A 19,909-nucleotide genomic window follows, 5' to 3' on the forward strand; every position below is an offset into this window, starting at 1 on the left:
CATGGAACCCTTCAGAGGGTCACGTGACTTGGATGCCATGTGTCTCTGTATTGACAGTCAGGGAAAGGGTGAAACGCCCCATGTTGGTGCGTTTGATCAGTCACGTGGTGGGTGTCGAAACCACGAGACACAGCATGTCTTGTATTCTGCTACTGCATCGTGGATGGATTGGATTGGATTGTTTGAGGAAAGAGACCAAACAGCGAGGTCATCGGTCTCATCGGATTAGGGAAGGACAGGGAAGGAAGTCGGCCGTGCCCTGTCAAAGGAACCATCCCGGCATTTGCCTGGAGCGATTTAGGGAAATCACGGAAAACCTAAATCAGGATGGCCGGACGCGGGATTGAACCGTCGTCCTCCCGAATGCGACTCCAGCCATCGTGGATGTATCGTGATTCGATTTTGGGACAACGTCCGCCACCAGTGTCAAGTGTCTTGGACATTAAGTAGCATGTTGACCGCCGATGTAACCATCAACTCTAACGAACTGTAACAGAAGTTAAGTGGATCACAGTGTTGCAAATAAATCACTAATTCAGTACTGGACAACTACAGACGGTGAGCAAGCCATAAGATCCAGACGCACCTCCTCCTGTGGCCCTGGGATAACACCACCCTATATGTTTACAGCTCGCAATAAATGGCGTGGCACTGGCACACAAACGGATTCTCGTCGTCATCGCTAGGCGGCTCCACCCCGTTGTTCGCAAGGGCGGCCGCATCAGCTGACTGCTGCTTGCCGGCGTGCTTACTGCTCACTGTAGACGCAGGGGAAGTTCTTCATAATCAAGCACGTGTGATTATATGCGATGCCATTAAATTTTTCTTGGGAGAAACAAATGAGAAAGCAAAAATTTCTTTAGAAATTGAGCGTGGGGGCGCTGCAAGTCCCGCTAGCTATTCCAGTTGTTAAATAAAGTGAATAAAGAAGAGTGGAGGGAGTGACGAATCACAGCTACAAGTATGTTCCAAGGCTTCCCTACTTTGTAAAGATCGAGAAGAAGCAGAAAAAATTTTATCGTTAGGTAATATTACCGAAAAATTTATCAGAAGACTGACACACATTTTCACATGGCAAACAAATAAACACTATCCAACAGGCCTTGAAGGTCCAGCGGAACCGACTGGCCGCCGTGTCATCCTCAGCCTTTAGGCATCACCAAATGCGGATACGGAGGGGCATGTGGTCAGCACACCACTCTCCTGAAAGTTGTCAGTTTTCGTGACCTCGTGACCAGTAACTATTATATGACACATTTTCTTTATTTTACATTCCCAGTATCGTAGTATGTGACATTGTGCACTATGCTACATCTACTAGCCTCACCTTATTTTGCGAGATATCTATCTGGCAGCCCATCTTCGCTCTTGGTATGCTTCGGTTGATTCTCTTTGGTTATGTGATTATTTCTTTTTCCATATTCTAATGAGAAGCTATTTACTTTGAACGTCTATATTTGTCGAATTATTAGTCATACTGACATAACTTGTTCATACTCATATGAGATTAGCTAACTATTGCTTGTAAGTTATGCCAGGTAAATGTCTGTGCACAGGCTTCAACTGTCGAGCTGCAGTTCCCCGACTGCTCGGTGGCCTTTCACACTGGAGCCCCCACCACTTCTTTGCCCACTTTTAAGTGCACTGCCTGTGGACCTACGGTTCAATTTACTTTGTGTGCACTCTAAATCAGCCCACTGTACACCACAGGTCACCAACGCTGTCATGGATGCAGGAGTAGCACCACTAAATCTTTCAAGGTCTGACTGATCGGTACAGTAAGTATGACAGTTGTACACTATGAGCATATCTAAAGCTACATGATGTGGTGCATCGCACTTTCGAACAGGGCATCAAGCAGGCGGGTCTTAGAGGTGTTCGCTTGTTGGTGATATTTCCATGGGATGAAGAGAGGGCTCCTTGATATGTTTGCCATCATCTCTTACCAGCAACTGTACCAGAACCTACTGTCCAGTCTTGGGCATCATTTAATTTGTCTACAGAGCTCCTCAAATCACCCATGCCTTCAGAAAGATAATACATCAGAACACTTCTCTGTAACTGTGTTACGAGTTGTTCAGAAACATATTACGGATTTAATTCCGTTATCTGGGCGACAGCAGGCATTACACGTTACTACCTTTGCGTCTCCAATTTACACTACTGGACATTAAAATTGCTACACCATTAAGAAATGCAGATGATAAATGGCTATTCATTGGACAAATATATTATACTAGAACTGACATGTGATTACATTTTCACGCAATTTGGGTGCATAGATCCTGACATACCAGTACCCAGAACAACCACCTCTGGCTGTAATAACGGCCTTGATACGCCTGGGCATTGAGTCAAACAGAGCTTGGATGGCGTGTACAGTTACAGCTGCCCATGCAGCTTCAACACGATACCACAGTTCATCAAGAGTGGTGACTGGCGTATTGTGACGAGCCAGTTGCTCGGCCACCATTGACCAGACGTTTTCAATTGGTGAGAGATCTGGAGAATGTGATTGCCAGGGCAGCAGTCGAACATTTTCTGTATCCAGAAACGCCCGTACAGGACCTGCTGAAATGTAGGGTTTCGCAGGGATCGAATGAAGAGTAGAGCCACGGGTCGTAACACATCTGAAATGTAACGTCCACTGTTCAAAGTGCCGTCAATGCGAACAAGAGGTGACCGAGACTCGTAACCAATGGCACCCCATACCATCACGCCGGGTGATACGCCAGTATGACGATGACGAATACGTTTCCAATGTCCGTTCACCGCAGTGTTGCCAAACACGGATGCGACCATCATGATGCTGTAAACAGAACCTGGATTCATCAGAAAAAATGACGTTTTGCCACTCATGCACCCAGGTTCGTCGTTGAGTACACCATCGCAGGCTCTCCTGTCTGTGATGTAGCGTCAAGGATAACCGCAGCCGTGGTCTCCGAGCTGATAGTCCATGCTGCTGCAAACGTCGTCGAACTGTTCGTGTAGATGGTTGTTGTCTTGCAAACGTCCCCATCTGTTGACTCAGGGATCGAGACGTGGCTTCACGATCAGTTACAGCCATGCAGATAAGATGCCTGTCATTTCGACTGCTAGAGATACGAGGCCGTTGGGATGCAGCACGGCGTTCCTTATTACCCTCCTGAACCCACCGATTCCATATTCTGCTAACAGTCATTGGATCACGACCAACGTGAGCAGCAATGTCGCGATACGATAAACCGCAATCGCGATAGGCTATAATCCGACCTTTATCAAAGTCGGAAACGTGACGGTACGCATTTCTCCTCCTTACACGAGGCATCACAATAACGTTTCACCAGGCAACGCCGGTCAACAGCTGTTTGTGTATGAGAAATCGGTTGGAAACTTTCCTCATGTCAGCACGTTGTAGGTGTCCCCATCGGCACCAACCTTGTGTGAATGGTCTGAAAAGCTAATCATTTGCATGTCACAGCATCTTCTTCCTGAGGGTTAAATTTCGCGTCTATAGCACGTGACCTTCGTGGTGTGGCAATTTTAATGGCCAGTAGTGTAACTGCTCATCTACCTAGTCAAAACATACCGTCATACTCGGCCTACACTTCAGACATATATGGCACTTGTAACTCCCAATTTCTCAAGGTAATCGTTTGCAACTGTATCATTAGACCACCTGCGTTACACGTTGACCACATAGGTAAGTGAACTGTTTGCAGACTTCAACGTCCCAGAAATACTGCCCCTTTGGCTCGAAATACTAAGATGATACATGCACCATATTAGCAATGAATGACATGTGTGGGGACTTCGTGTAAGTCTCCTTACATTCAAACTTCAGCCACGCACATGATGTTTCATACCTCATGAGCTACATACGGTGCAGGTAAAATCCAGGACATGAAAGTAACAGTATTACTCATCAGTTTAAGTAAAAAACACATTCTGATTGCTATGAAATGACAACAACGTACATTCTGCTGTATCTTGCTAAATCTTACTTGACGAAATAGTTGGCCCAGGTCTGGTAGTATTTGGACTGCAGCCAGCTAATGCCACTCGTCCCGTTGTAGACTTTCATCCATCTGGGAGCTGACCAGGGCAACGCATGTATCTTCACCCCATTGTTTGTAAGGTTCTGAGCCATCAGTATCAGTGGAATCTGTAACCAGAGATTACTACTATATTACTATGTGTGACAATTTATTTTAGTTAAAATGCGAACTATAAGCAGATATTATCTCAAAATTTTCATCACTTATTTCACCTCCTTTAAGTGCTGCATTTCCAAAAAATTTGAAACATATTTTTTTTAATTTCTGATACAGAAGGAAAATATAAATTTCCATATATTTAGTTATGGAAATTATTTTGTAATGAAATAATTTCATAAACTTTTCACCCCTTATTTCGCTCCATTATGAGTTAGAATTTTCAAAAACACTGAAACATATTTCTTTAATTTCCAGCTGAGGAGTCAAATACCAATTTTCATAGATGGAACTTTAAAACTGCTTTAGTAGTTCTTTAATAATGATTTATTTTCAAAAAAAATCTTTCACCCACTATTTTACCCCCTTTTAAGTTGAATTTCTAAAAATTCTCACACTTTTTTTATTTTTTCTTGTTATCTTAATAGCGACATATTTTCAAAAAGGCTATTATCCCTTATTTAGCGCCTATTTCATCCCCTAAGGTTAAGAATTTCGAACAATCTTCTCTTAAACAGTCCTACAGTTTAAGATGAATACGCTTTCCAAATTTGAAGTTTCTGTCATTCATTGGTTTGAGCTGTGCAGTAATGACGTCAGTGAATCAGTCTGGCATTATTTCGCTCCCTTAGGGGTAGAATTTTCAAATACAATGAAAAATATATTTTTTCATTCCTAACCGAGAAGCCAAATACAAGTTTTCAAAGATTTAGTTTTAAAGATGCTTTCACAATGAAACATTTCCATAAAACACTTCACCCCCTATTTCGCCCCCCTTAGGAGTTGAATTTCCAAAAACAGTGACATTCCAGTTTTATTTTTAAGGAAGTCAAATAGATATTTTCATATATTTGGCTTCAAAAATGCTTGCATAATGAAATACTTTCATAAAAAAATTTCACCCCCTACTTCATCTCCATAGGGACTGAATTTACAAAAACAGTCAAACACATGTTCTTCATTTCTAACTGAGAAGCCAAATTCAAATTTTCGTACACTATATATAAATTTAATAATGCTTTCATAATTATATTTTGTCATAAAATTTTTCATCCCCTGTTTGTCCCCTCTGAGGGTTGAATTCCCAAAAACACTGAAACACATATTTTTTATTTGTAATAAAGAAGTGAAATAGCAATTTTCATAGATGTAGCTATAAAAGTACTTCAGTAGTTCTGTAATAATTATTTATTTTCTAAAAATTTTTCACTCGCTATTTCATCCCCATAGGGTTACTTCTGAAAAATGCCGAAATATGTATTTCTTTATTTCTGACCTTCCCTATTTCACCCCATTAGGAGATGGAACTTCGAAAAATCGCTTCTTGAACGAGCCCATAGTATAAGATCAGCACCCTCTGCAACTCTCGAGCTTCTATCCTTAATGGTTTTTAGCTGGGCGATGATGAGTCAGTGAGACAGTCAGTCTGGACGTTACATTTCATGTACAGACATATGTGGAGGAATGTGGCAGGCACACAAGTAAACAGTGTTGCTGCTGTGATCTTTACTGCTAATACTTGTTGGTGCAGCCCTCCACACTAGTTTATAATGTCCAAGTCTCTTCATATCAGCATAATTACTGCCATCAACACACGTTTGAACCTACTTGCTGAATTCGAGCCTACAATTTTTTACTCACCACACTTCCCTCCGCTACCAAATTTCGACTCTTTGATACCTCAAAATGTCTGCTATCAAACTGTCTCTTCTTTTAGTTGAAGTATCCCGGGGCCTTGTTTCGACTTAGATTTTACAGTGCTCTGTCAAATCCTCACAGTATAATATTTCCCCTCGCATCTTCGTCTACGTCCTCTTCCCTTTATATAATATTGCCTTCAAGTTCATCTCCCTTGTATAGTCTCTTTATATACCTCTCCCACTTTTCAGCTTTCCCTTCTTTGCTTAGTACTGGTTTTCCATTTGAGCTCATGACACTGATACAATCGCTTCTCCTAAGGCCTCTTTAATTTTCCTGTAGGCGATATCTATCTTTCCCCTAGTGAGACATGCTTCTAAATCCTTACATTTGTCCTCTAGCCATTTCTGCTTAGTCGTTTTGAACATCCTGTCACTCTCATTTTTTAGAGGTTTGTATTCCCTTTGGCCTGCTTCGTTTACTGCATTTTTACATTTTCTCCTATCATCAATTAGACGCAATATCTCCTGTGTTATCGATGAATTTCTACTTGGCTTTGTCTTTTTATGTATTTGATCCTCCGCTGCCTTCACATTTTCATCTCTTAAAGCTACCCATTCCGCCTCTACTGCATTCCTTTCTCCTGCTTTTCTCAATCGTTGCCTAATGCTCCATCTGAAACTCTCAACAACCTCTGGTTCTTTCAACATATCCAGGTTCCACCTCCTTAATTTCCTACACCAATTACATATAAAAAGTATGTGTCTGGACTAAAGAATTGTATACATGCTTCATGGAGTATACATGCTGGTCTGTCAACTACACACATCAAAAAAAGTGTTGCATCACCCCAGTTCCCAGTTCTGAAGATAGACGTTGACTGTGGATATTGTATCACAGGTAGAGTCCCTTTGACTGTTAAAAGATGTCACTAAACCCTCCCTAAGATGTAACCGAGCATGCATGAGCTTCGCCTATTAGACGGAGGCCTCGTGTTGTCTGTAGTTCAACCATGCCTAGACGGTTAATATCGTGGTTTGATCGCTTCGGCATTGTTGCTTTGTGCCAGGAAGGGCTCTCAACAAGCAAAGTGTGCGTCTCGGAGTGAACCAAAGCGATGTTGTTCGGACATGGTTGTGGTTGTGGAAGGCGCCGTAACGGCTATACGATATGTGATTGCCACCTTCCAACTGATAGTGCAACTACACCGGCAGCATATTGGCGAGGCATTCGTCTTCGTGGACGACAATTCGTGGATGGTATCGTCAGAATGGAAATAATGAAGTCACTGTAAAAAAGTCATTAATTTTGGCACTTATCTTGAATGGATTCCCACGTAGATTTCGTCGAAGTTGTTATGGCTCATCTTGTCCTAAGGAAATGCAATCCGAAAACAAAGGAAGTAGGTTACAGTACGCTTGTTCGCCCACTGCTTGAATACTGCTCAGCAGTGTGGGATCCGTACCAGATAGGGTTGATAGAAGAGATAGAGAAGATCCAACGGAGAGCAGCGCGCTTCGTTACAGGATCATTTAGTAATCGCGAAAGCGTTACGGAGATGACAGATAAACTCCAGTGGAAGACTCTGCGGGAGAGACGCTCAGTAGCTCGGTACGGGCTTTTGTTAAAGTTTCGAGAACATACCTTCACCGAAGAGTCAAGAGATTAGAGCCCACACAGAAGCATACCGACAATCCTTCTTTCCACGAACGATACGAGACTGGAATAGAAGGGAGAACCGATAGAGGTACTCAGGGTACCCTCCGCCACCGTCAGGTGGCTTGCGGAGTATGGATGTAGATGTAGATGTTGTTGATTCTAGGGTGATTCCACTTTGACTGCTAGAAGGTCCAGATCTGTATTTTAGCAATATTTGAAGACCTAACAAATGCGTTTTTCAGGAAATTCTTAATGATCAAACAATCCCAGATCAGAACAATGGTATGGTAGAAATAATTTCTGACTTGGTGTTCACGATCCACATTTTTATTAAACTTCTTGTAAATTCACATATACTTCTTCTTAATTGTCACATCATCAAGAAAACAGTTTTGTATCAATCTTCATATATTTAATTTCCACTTTAACCAAACACAAGACTTGACTGTTCTTTTACAAAGCGAAATAACAACTCAACTTCTGAAAAGTGAAACAAAGACTGCTCTGTGCGCATTCGCGCCAAAACGGTTACAAGTAAGTCAAAGATTATGACAGTCTCACAGAAATGAATACACACAAGAACTATATCACTGTAATATATCGATACATCGGAGTACCTATACATTAATAAAACCAAATGTGAATATTGTCACAAAAATATGTCTGTTACTTCGCAGAAAAGTAGTACGATATTACTGGTATCGAGAACTGGGGTTGGAGTGCCGTAACGGTCACGTAAATAAAGAACCATTACACTGTATATATACTCTGACAAAAAAGTGAAGCACCAAAACACACGGTTGGATGTCATGCACCCAGCATGGGTGAGTACATAAGTCATTAGAGTTACAATTCTGTGCGACAGGTGGAAGGTCCACCAGAATGCATTAATGTCGATCGTGTTTAGTGTTGTTACCAGATCTGGTAGGGTATAAGAGGGACGTGATCAGCGCCAGATGCTGACTGGTCACTGTGAATGACACGACGATGCCACATAATCTAGTATGATAGCAATATCAGCATCTGATAGAGTTGGAAAGGGCCACATTGAGGCTCTCCATTTGGCAGGCTGATCGAATTGTGCAGTATACAAATTTTGGACATTCGAATGTGACAGTGGCCCGATACTGGACTGCATGGGAAGGCGAAGGCAGGCATACTGGCCCCCAACATTCCAGTCGATCATGTCTAATCACCACAAGGGAGGATCGCCCTATTGTACTCCAAGCACGACGTAACCCCTTTATATATAGGCCTGGCATACAAGAATAAGTAATGGATTCGTTTCAATACTCTGCATCATTTCGCACCATTGGTCGGTAACTAACAGCAATTGGGGTAAGGTGTTACCCTCCCATGTGTAGGCAGCCGTTAACGCCGCAGAATAAACGGGTAAGTTTGGAGTTTTGTCGTGACCTAGAAGCATAGACTGCGGATGAATAGCATCAAATTGTGTTGAGCGATGAATCGCGGTTGTGCACCACCACAGATGATGACCGTCGTCGGGAGTATGGTGGCGACCTGGGGAGGTTTCATTCTTCCACAGCCCTGTTGGTCCTGGCGTCATGATGTGGGGAGCCATCAGCTACCACTGGGTCAGCGCTAGTAGATCTTGTGTCTTCATCTCTTATCTGTCATACGACAGTCTCGTGGTGCTGTTTTTCAACAGGACAATTCTCCTCCACACATGACACGTGTCTCTACGAACTTTCTGCGTTATGCTGAGATATGCCCGACGCCATCAAAATACCTAGATCTGTCCCCGACAGACCATATCTGGCGTCAACTGCATCCCAGTAGCAGTTCCATGATATCAAGGACAAGTTACAACAACATTGTGAGCTAGTTTTCCTCGGGAGAGGATTCAAAGGTTTTATGATAACCTTCCAAACGGAATCAGTGCATTCATTCTTGCCACAGGGGGTATAACGTCTTTCTGAAAAGTGGACTCATACTGAGAAGTTCTTCGTAAATTGGACTCCATTTTATAATCACTGAAATAGCATCACATATCCTCTCAACGCGTGAACATTCAATTAGTTTTCCTTTTCGTCAGGCAGTGTATAAAGATCTGTCGTTATTTAGAAAATTGCGCAAGTTGACATATCACTGGAAACGCAACAGAATAATGCAGCAACTCACGCATAGAAAGCATCGTGCATGAATACCATTATACACGAAAACGCACTTCAGCATAGGAATCATTTCCTGAAATGTGCCGTGAAAGAAATACATAAAATTTAAATGATGAACGGCAGCAGAAAATTTTTTAATAACAAACTATCCCATAGTACGAAACTTAAAAAGTTGCATCGAAATGAAGACAATACTCGGTTCATTTCTTGAGAAGAATTCATCTTCGAAATTCGCCGGAAAGCGTGATTTCGCACGTAGCTTACATGTCTTAGACACTTGCCTACTGCGTAATAATACTAAAAAGATTGTCACAAACACATACAGTTAAATTACTCAGCAAGTGGATTTCTGAGTGGGGTTTGCAAACGACAGAATTTATAGTTGCAAGGAAGGAATGTAGTAATATACACATTTTATGTAATAGAATATTCTGCTGTGGGGCGCAGTGTCACACCGTGCTCTGACCTACTTGTCCTGCGTAGGCAGGTTACAAGGTAGAATATGTCAAACTACTATGTGACGCTTTCCACGCGATTCCAAAGTGTGTGTTCCCTGGTGGACGAACTGTCCACAAAGATAATATTGCTTCCATTCACATCTCTGGAATTGTCCAAGATTGGTTTAAACAACACGCTGATGTAATACTACAACTCTTGTGACCCCCTTCCCCAATGCCCGAAGTCAGAATAGCTATGAAATCTCTGTGGGGCATTGTCGGAATAAATTGTCCAATTTTCCTGCTCAAAGGACAATTTCTGAAATTGGTGCCTTTTTGCAGAAACATCGTACTGTGTTGTGCATGATCGTTCATCGGACAAAAGTTGTAATTTATACACAAGCAGGGCCAACATCCTACCAAAAAAAAAAATTTCTTTCATAGTTATTCATATTATTTAATCGAACCATCTTTTCTGTCGTATCGTAGTTAGACGGAGGTGGGTGGGGGCTATAGTCTTTGACTTCTTTTATTTTTCATCATGGAATATACCTTTTAACCCTTTCGTGAGCCGTGGGAAACATGCTTCCCACTACAACGAACGCGCTCCTAGTCCCATGGGATTCACAGTTCCCACCTCTGTATGGTGTTACCACCTAGTGAACAGTATAGGGTACTACTTCCAATCGAAAGTTCCCGCCGTTTTTGCTGTGCCTTCGCGCAGAGCCATTGTATAGCTGAGTGTTGCTCTATAGAGGAGCCTTTCAGTGGTGTTTGCGTAATATTTTGTGATTTTTTCCTCAAAGCTATAGTATAAGGTAAATACTTTTGATTTACCCAAATTTAGCACGTAAAATTGGAACGAGGAAAATTCCAGTTTGAAACAAAACGAGCCATTTCTGCAGTAAAATGGATGGATAACCATCCAGTCACTTTCCTGTCCTCAATTCATGACCCATGAGAAACAGCCACAATGAAAAGAAAAAACAAGGATGGTACTAGTCCAGAGATTTCTTGTCCTGGAGTTGTCGCAGAATACAACAAAATGATGGGTGGTGTCGATAAGTTTGATCAATTACGAGAAACATATGCTATTGGCAGACGTTCTGTAAAATGGTGGTACAGAATATTTTATTTCCTGGTGGATGTTGCTGCAGTGAACAGTTTTATCCTGTGGAAAATTAGTAAAAGAGAAAGTGGACAGCATGATCAGCTCACATACAGGATCCATCTAGCCAGACAATTGATCGCTGGCTTCTCATCCCAAAAAGGCGTGGACAAAAACCTATCTTTCTGGCAAAAAGGGGTAAAGTACATGAAGATTATCGTCATGTGGCTGTAGGGGAGCATCAACCCATTTTAGGAGAAACCTACTGGACGTGCCGTCATTGTAGTACCAAAGCTGCGGAAAAGAGCACTCGCTGTGTTTGTACATATTTTCAAATACCACTTTGCATGGACCCATGTTTCAGAAAATTTCATGGCAAGTAACTGTGAACAATCATTGTAACAAGAGAAGTAAATTTATCAAATAAATATGACATACGTTGAAAAAGTTGTTTTTGTCATTTAACTCCAAGGAAGGGCAGTGGGAAGAATACATCCCACTTTGTTGTGTGACCTCACTTTCAAGGTTGGAGCAAATTTGATATTCTGCATGATAAATTTACCCATCTGTTAACTACTAACTGATCTCCATTCATTAAAAAAAAACTGCTCAATAATTGTGCCCACGAAAGGATTAATTGTTACAACTGCGAAGACTGGTTTTGACTTTTGGCGGAAGTGAGAACTGATGAATAATCAATAGCAATCCCAAATAACTTTGAAAAGAAGTAGTCTCACACTTCGGAAAATAAAGTGCATGAAATTAATTGAATTGTGTGTCGCCAGCGGACCAACCCTGTAACTAATCATATGGAATCCTAAGGAAATGCAGTCCGAAAACAAAGGAAGTAGGTTACAGTACACTTGTTCGCCCACTGCTTGAATATTGCTCACCGGTGTGGGAACCGTACCAGATAGGGTTGATAGAAGAGATAGAGAAGATCCAACGGAGAGCAGCGCGCTTCGTTGCTCAAGGTACCCTCCGCCACACACCGTCAGGTGGCTTGCGGAGTATGGATGTAGATGTAGATGGAAACAAAACGCTATCCTTGACATGTTTACATAAATTAAAGCGCTTTTTATTTTTAATACGTTTAGGAAGTATACAGACAGTTGTGTGAGGTGCTGTAGGAACAGGTCTATACAAGTTCTGATGATCATGCAGCATCGGAACTCTTGATTCCTAAATGTAGTGCAGGAACATAATAACACAAATTACCTTGTATTCGATGTCTTCCGGCTGGAGAGCAAAGTTCTTTAGGAACGGGTCAGGCTTATTGCTGTCATCGTACGTGTAGTTGCGTACAGAGAAGTCGGTGCCACCCATGGGCAGACGGATCAGCGAGTACTGTGAGCTGCCGTCGCTGCTCCCGAAGTAGCTCCTGCAACACAGCGCCGCCTGTCAACACACCTGGCACCGAGCAGTCCTACTCATCAATGTACTGAATCGCTTGATTGGCTGGAAAGCAGAGCATAGGGGGGCAATTCAGAAAGTCTTTCTCCCAGTTTTTTGGTAACCAAATTACGGCTATAAGTCCGAAGTCACCATATCCATTACCAGCTTGGACCTTTCTTGGTTCGTGCCGGCTTTATCTGCCGGTAGCTCCGCCGCAAGGCGCTGCTGTCAGTTGTTAAAGATGGCGCTCGTGCTTCACACGTCCAAGGCGTTAGAGCAACGAAGTGTGATACTTTTTCTATGGAGTAAGACAAGGACGCCCATCGAAATCTCCAGGTGAATGCAGCCCACGTATGGGGAAAACTGTCTCGCTTTGAAAACTGTGAGGTACTGGTGCTGTGAGTCCGACAAAGGCTGTGAAGTCTTGCATGGCAATGAGTTGACTGACGACAACATTTCCCGCGTTAATATAATGGTGAAAGCAAATCACAGCTATTTTTTGAGAGCTTAGCACATCGCATGGGAACGCAGCGATTCACAAGTAACGATGAAGCCAAGACAGCAGTCCGAACATGGTTCTGTAGTCAGTCGGATGCAGGAGCATCTCATATTTAGTGCTGCAATGGAATAGATGTGTGAACCAGTATGGGTACTATTGGAAAAATAGTGCAAGGTACATAGAATAGGATACACATTTTTCATTTACTGTATGTACCTTACTTTGCCTAATACAGAACAGGGGCAAAGACTCTCTGATTTGCCCTCATGAATGGCAAATAGTGGTAAAACAATTCAGTCACCAGCCCACTCTCAAGAGTTGGTAAGAATTTAAACAACCCACTGTAGTAATCACGTGTACACAGAAACTCTAATTTTCTTGACTTGACAAACAGTTTACCTAAACATTTGAACTTCCATCACATCCGCCTTCATCTTTGCCTCTGTGGCAGATGTGACGACAGAGTACAATGCTGATGCATGCACAGTTGTTTCGGAACATACCATTCGGCGCCCATTGATGAACATGGGGCTTCGCCGTAGACGATCCCTATTTGTTAACATATTGACCCACCGACGATTGCCATGGACATGGGATCATAGAGACTGGACCGTGGACCAATGGAAACGTTTCACCTGGTCGGATGAATCACGTTTCTTGCTAGACCAGGTCGATGGTCGTACCAGGATACGCCTTCATCCAAGCAAAATCATGCTCGAAACATGCGCCAGTTCAAGGACGCAGGATATTGAGGGCAGGACTGTGCTTTGAGAGACATTCACCTGGGCTTCGACAGTAGTAATTGAATGTAGCATGGCAGGTGTGGACTAAGTGCACATTATTATGGACCACCTGCATCCCTCAATGTTTGATGTCTTCTCCAATGGCAATGGCATCTTCCAGAAAGCAAGAGTGATCCTGCAGCAAGAAAGTGAAGTCACGTTAATGTCTTGGCCACCAAATTCGCTTGATATGAACGTGATGATGCACGTCTGAGACACTATCTTGTGCCAGCTCCGCCCCAAAAAACCATCGGCCCTTAATATACAGGAATTGCGTGACCTGAGCTTGTGTACTGCCTTTCAAAGGTGAACAACAGGGGTAGGTGCTCGTACTGTTTTACCTCATCAGCGCAGTTTTTTTACAGAGAAACCCTTGGTTTTGAATGATGGCTTCCTGTAAAATTCGTCAATAACAGGGACAAGGCGTAACTGGTAACACACAAGCAGTATGGCAGTGCCTGTGCTGGAAATAAAGGAACGTAATTTAAAGGGACAGGATTTAAAGGGACGTGATTTAGAAGTACACATAACTTGATTTAAAGAATCAGTAGGATAGCAGTGTAGGTGCTGGCCCACAACCGGCTATAACCAGTTTGATGACGTCACTTGTAACAGCAGATTATGCATTGGGGCTATTTATATTGAGGGCCATCCTGGGGTGAAGAAAAAGCACACACACAACTACATACAAAATTTAGAAGCACATATATTGTGCAGTCATTCCCACGTATTCAGATAGACAGACAGACACACACATACACACACACACACACACCTGTGACAGGTTATTCATCCAACTATTCCATGTAAACATCCACTCTAAATTAACCTGGCACACACTCAATCACTCAATGTTTAGTATGAGTGCAGGAGGCTCTCGACCACAGCCTCACAGATGAACCACATGTCGTCCTGACAATGCAGTATGTACCTCATGGCCTCTCAATAGGAAGATTACGTGGTGCAACAGATGCGGAGCGTTGGTGACGCCCTCGAGCAGGCACCTCTTGTAATCCTTGTTCATAAGAGCCTTTGTGACCACATGATGCACAACTTAGGCTGCCTCTGGGTGCCATCTTCATCTACGTGGTATGTGACAAATCCTTGATTGAAGATGGTGGCCTGCTTAAAACTTGACCTGGTGTTGTAATTTCTTATGCTGTACGTCCATCCCAAATGCAAACCAAATGAATTCCCCAGTATTCCCTAAAATTTTCCATGGTTCTTCCGAAAACTGAATTTTTCATTAATTTCTAAAATACTTTTTTCGAAATGACACATTGTGGATGCCTTCTCTTCGCTTTCTAAATCGTAGTACTCTTTTAACCAGAGTGACTAGTCGAAGGCATGCCACATGTTACTCTAGCAGGTTTCATCTCTAACCTGAGAAAATATTGGACATTTCTATAGCACAGAATACATCTGTGCTTTTTTCCCAGTGTTGTCACCAGCTTGGAGACCGAACTGCACTGTGAGGTTAGGCGCTCTGGACACTGTGCGTGTCATGCAAATTGGTAGTGTCCTACACGTTTGCCTGTAGGACATATCCCCTACCGCAGTACTCTGCCACACCATGGATCATTTCCTTCAGTCTGGCGACTTTTCCGTTGGACATCCATCAGAACCATCCAATCGGCACAGACTAGAGCACGAGTTGCCCAAAGAGGTTGTTTGCATCCATGTAAAGGACGTAACTCAAGTTTTCTGACGTCCTCTATTCCTACTCGCTCATTCCTAGGTTCTCCGCCTAAGTACACCTATACACTGACTGGCAAAGCCGACCATGAACCCTGAGTTTGAAGAAAAACAACATGTCAGTATCAGTCAACAGTTGACTACCGACATGCATCTTCCTTAACACTATGTCCCTTGAAAGCCCTGGCGCAGTGAAGCAGAAGGCAGATGCCCAATCCTACACTCCGAAATTTCTCGAAGATGTCCACGAGCAGTCATACATCGCTACTGATGTACGATCTCGCATATTCCCGTCACTGACAGACAATGAACTCTTGTCAAACATTCTCCACAGGCTCATACTCAGCATCTGTTACGGTAGTACCTGTCAGTTTCCTGGATAATGTTGTTATGTCGAGCAACGTGATTTCATGGAGGCACTTCATCGCATTCAGGTATTTGTATGGAAAGACCCCCTTCTTAATCACGGTCCGAAACTTTTCAGCATCGTGATACAGAGCTATTGTGATACGTACACATTCTCCTGGTGCATCATCTCAGCAACTTTCTGAATAGAGGCGTGCTTGGAGTGTAGCGAATCCGTGAAGCAGAGAGCTATTTTTGGCAGGATTCAGCATGATTCACTTGGTACGTGAAATGTAATTTTCAGTGGTATCAGGAATTACATTCATCTTATAACGTTTCAAACAGAAATCATCCATGTGCTCAGTAAGGGAGCAGACATCATACCCACTCAAATTATGTAGGAAGAGAGGTACCGGTTGTGGCACCTCGTACTTCGAGTTGTATTCATTCCGGACTGCACTGCGGAACTTCCCATTAGATGTCAGTGGTCACTCTGACCTGCTTCTACCAGGCTTGATTCTCCTGTGTGTCAGATAGCCCATCAGTGAGAGAGCAACTCGAGTTCCTGCTGCTAATAAGGCGAGTAGACCGTTCGTTTGTTATATATTTTTACGAGCTTCCAACAGGAGCGACATATACACTCCTGGAAATTGAAATAAGAACACCGTGAATTCATTGTCCCAGGAAGGGAAACTTTATTGACACATTCCTGGGGTCAGATACATCACATGATCACACTGACAGAACCACAGGCACATAGACACAGGCAACAGAGCATGCACAATGTCGGCACTAGTACAGTATATATCCACCTTTCGCAGCAATGCAGGCTGCTATTCTCCCATGGAGACGATCGTAGAGATGCTGGATGTAGTCCTGTGGAACGGCTTGCCATGCCATTTCCACCTGGTGCCTCAGTTGGACCAGCGTTCGTGCTGGACGTGCAGACCGCGTGAGATGACGCTTCATCCAGTCCCAAACATGCTCAATGGGGGACAGATCCGGAGATCTTGCTGGCCAGGGTAGTTGACTTACACCTTCTAGAGCACGTTGGGTGGCACGGGATACATGCGGACGTGCATTGTCCTGTTGGAACAGCAAGTTCCCTTGCCGGTCTAGGAATGGTAGAACGATGGGTTCGATGACGGTTTCGATGTACCGTGCACTATTCAGTGTCCCCTCGACGATCGCCAGTGGTGTACGGCCAGTGTAGGAGATCGCTCCCCACACCATGATGCCGGGTGTTGGCCCTGTGTGCCTCGGTCGTATGCAGTCCTGATTGTGGCGCTCACCTGCACGGCGCCAAACACGCATACGACCATCATTGGCACCAAGGCAGAAGCGACTCTCATCGCTGAAGACGACACGTCTCCATTCGTCCCTCCATTCACGCCTGTCGCGACACCACTGGAGGCGGGCTGCACGATGTTGGGGCGTGAGCGGAAGACGGCCTAACGGTGTGCGGGACCGTAGCCCAGCTTCATGGAGACTGTTGCGAATGGTCCTCGCCGATACCCCAGGAGCAACAGTGTCCCTAATTTGCTGGGAAGTGGCGGTGCGGTCCCCTACGGCACTGCGTAGGGTCCTACGGTCTTGGCGTGCATCCGTGCGTCGCTGCGGTCCGGTCCCAGGTCGACGGGCACGTGCACCTTCCGCCGACCACTGGCGACAACATCGATGTACTGTGGAGACCTCACGCCCCACGTGTTGAGCAATTCGGCGGTACGTCCACCCGGCCTCCCGCATGCCCACTATACGCCCTCGCTCAAAGTCCGTCAACTGCACATACGGTTCACGTCCACGCTGTCGCGGCATGCTACCAGTGTTAAAGACTGCGATGGAGCTCCGTATGCCACGGCAAACTGGCTGACACTGACGGCGGCGGTGCACAAATGCTGCGCAGCTAGCGCCATTCGACGGCCAACACCGCGGTTCCTGGTGTGTCCGCTGTGCCGTGCGTGCGATCATTGCTTGTACAGCCCTCTCGCAGTGTCCGGAGCAAGTATGGTGGGTCTGACACACCGGTGTCAATGTGTTCTTTTTTCCATTTCCAGGAGTGTATTTATAGATACCTGTTTAGTTACTAGTTTATTTTATAATTTCTTGTGTGTTCGAGTGCTTATAAGGTACAACCTTTTATTTTAATAACAATGTAGCATACAGTGCTGCTGTTGTTATCGACTCTCATATCATACATACTTTTGTTTGTTTTGGTTAGAACAGCTCAGTGTCAGATAGATCGTCAGTGAGAGAGCACTTCAAATTCCTTCTACTAACAAGCCGAGCACACCGTTCGTTTATTACATATTTCTACGACCTTTAAATAGGAGCGACTTCAGTAATGGATAGGAACTGCGATTGCTGTGTACAGATGCGAGCTGAGTTGGTCACCCTTCGCTCACAGCTCCAGGCTGTGTTGGCTTCCGTCACACAGCTTGAGGCTGCTGCCAAGGGGCATCACTGTGGGGGGTCAGATGCGGGGATGCAAGGGACGTCGAGCATGACCCACGTGTCCTCCAATCGGTCCACTGCTGTGGCCGCCCCGGGTACTGCCTGCACTGAGGCTGACGCCTCACCTGTGGTCGAGTTGGAGATCATTCTAAAGTCTGGCAGGCAGCGAAAGACTTTCCAAGGGACTGGTCATAGGGCCTCCCTGGTTCGTTTGACGAACAGGTTTTGGGCGTTATCTGTGGCTGACGAAGTCTCTAGGCTGGATGCAGTCGTCTACCCTGTTCCCAGAGGAAGTTTCTCGGCCCACAAGGTCTGGACATTCACAGAGGATGCGTTTGTTGGTAGTTGGGAGCTCGGACGTTAGGCCCGTAATGGGACCCCTTAGGAACATGGCTGCCATGGTGGGGGGCGGAGGGGGGGGGGAGGAAGCCAGTGTGCACTCCATGTGCATACTGGGGGGAGTCATTCCGGATGGGGAAAGAGTGCTTGCGGATGCCATGAAGAGCACAGCACGCAGCTGACTGCAGGTGGTGGCTCATGTCAGTGCAAATGACGTGTGTCACTTTCGATCGGAGGAGATTCTCTCTGATTTCGGGCGGCTAGTGGAAATGGTAAAGACTGCCAGTCTTGTTTCCGAGATTAAGGCGGAGCTCACCATCTGCGGCATCGTCGATAGAACCGACTGTGGTCCTTTGGTGCAGAGCCGAGTGGAGGGTGTGAATCAGAGACTCAGGCCATTCTGTGACCGTGTACGCTGCAGATTCCTTGACTTGAGCCATCGGGTGGTGGGTCTCCGGTTTCCGCTTTATAGGTCAGGAGTACACCACACGCAGGAAGCGGCTACATAGGTAGCGGGCCTGTGTGGAAAGGACTGGGCCGTTTTTTAGGTTAGAGCTTCTCAGGAACCCACAGAAAGGGCGTCTGTCTAAAAGGGGGCAGGTAAAACACAGTAAGGTAGTTGTAGAAACGATCGATATTGTAGTTGTAAATTGTCGTAGCTGTGTTGGGATAGAACTAGGGCTCCAAGCCCTAATAGAAAGCACTGAAACTCAAATAGTTGTAGGTACAGAAAGCTGACTAAAACCGAAAATAAATGCAATCAAAATCTAACGTTCAGAAAGGCCAGATTAAATACAGTTGTTGGCGGAGTTTTTATTGCTGTCACAAGTAGTTTATCTTGTAGTGAAATTGAAGTAGATAGTTCCTGCGAAATAGTATGGGTAGAGCTTATATTTGACAATCGGACTAAACTATTAATTCGATCGTTTTACCGACCCCCGACTCAAGAAATACAGTTGGAAGAAAGCTTGAGTCTCATTTCAAATAGGTACCCCACTCACTCAATCATAGTTGGTGACTTCAATCTACCCTCCATATGGTGCAAAAATTATACGTTTGAAGTCGGCAGCAGGCATAAAACGTCAACCGAAATTATACTGAATGCTTTCTCAGAAAATTATTTTGTACAATTAGTTCATGAGCTCACTCAAAGCGTAAATGGTTGCGAAAGCATACTTGACCCCTTAGCAACAAAATATCCTAGACAAATAGGGAGTATCGCGACGAATACAG

At 44.3% G+C, this 19,909-nt stretch overlaps 1 protein-coding gene across 1 annotated transcript in view; it reads right to left on the minus strand.

Moving 5' to 3' along the window:
- The window catches only part of LOC126236432 (lysosomal acid glucosylceramidase-like), a 143,702-nt gene that overhangs the window by 64,170 nt on the left and 59,623 nt on the right, over positions 1–19,909 (minus strand). Inside the window, exons 4-5 of the mRNA XM_049945735.1 lie at positions 12,389–12,551; positions 3,984–4,144 (exon numbers count right to left, since the gene is read on the minus strand). Coding sequence (XP_049801692.1) covers positions 3,984–4,144; positions 12,389–12,551 — 324 coding nt within the window. The remainder of the gene's footprint in view (positions 1–3,983; positions 4,145–12,388; positions 12,552–19,909) is intronic.

Source organism: Schistocerca nitens, chromosome 2 (genome assembly GCF_023898315.1).
Source record: "Schistocerca nitens isolate TAMUIC-IGC-003100 chromosome 2, iqSchNite1.1, whole genome shotgun sequence".
Taxonomy (NCBI): domain Eukaryota; kingdom Metazoa; phylum Arthropoda; class Insecta; order Orthoptera; family Acrididae; genus Schistocerca; species Schistocerca nitens.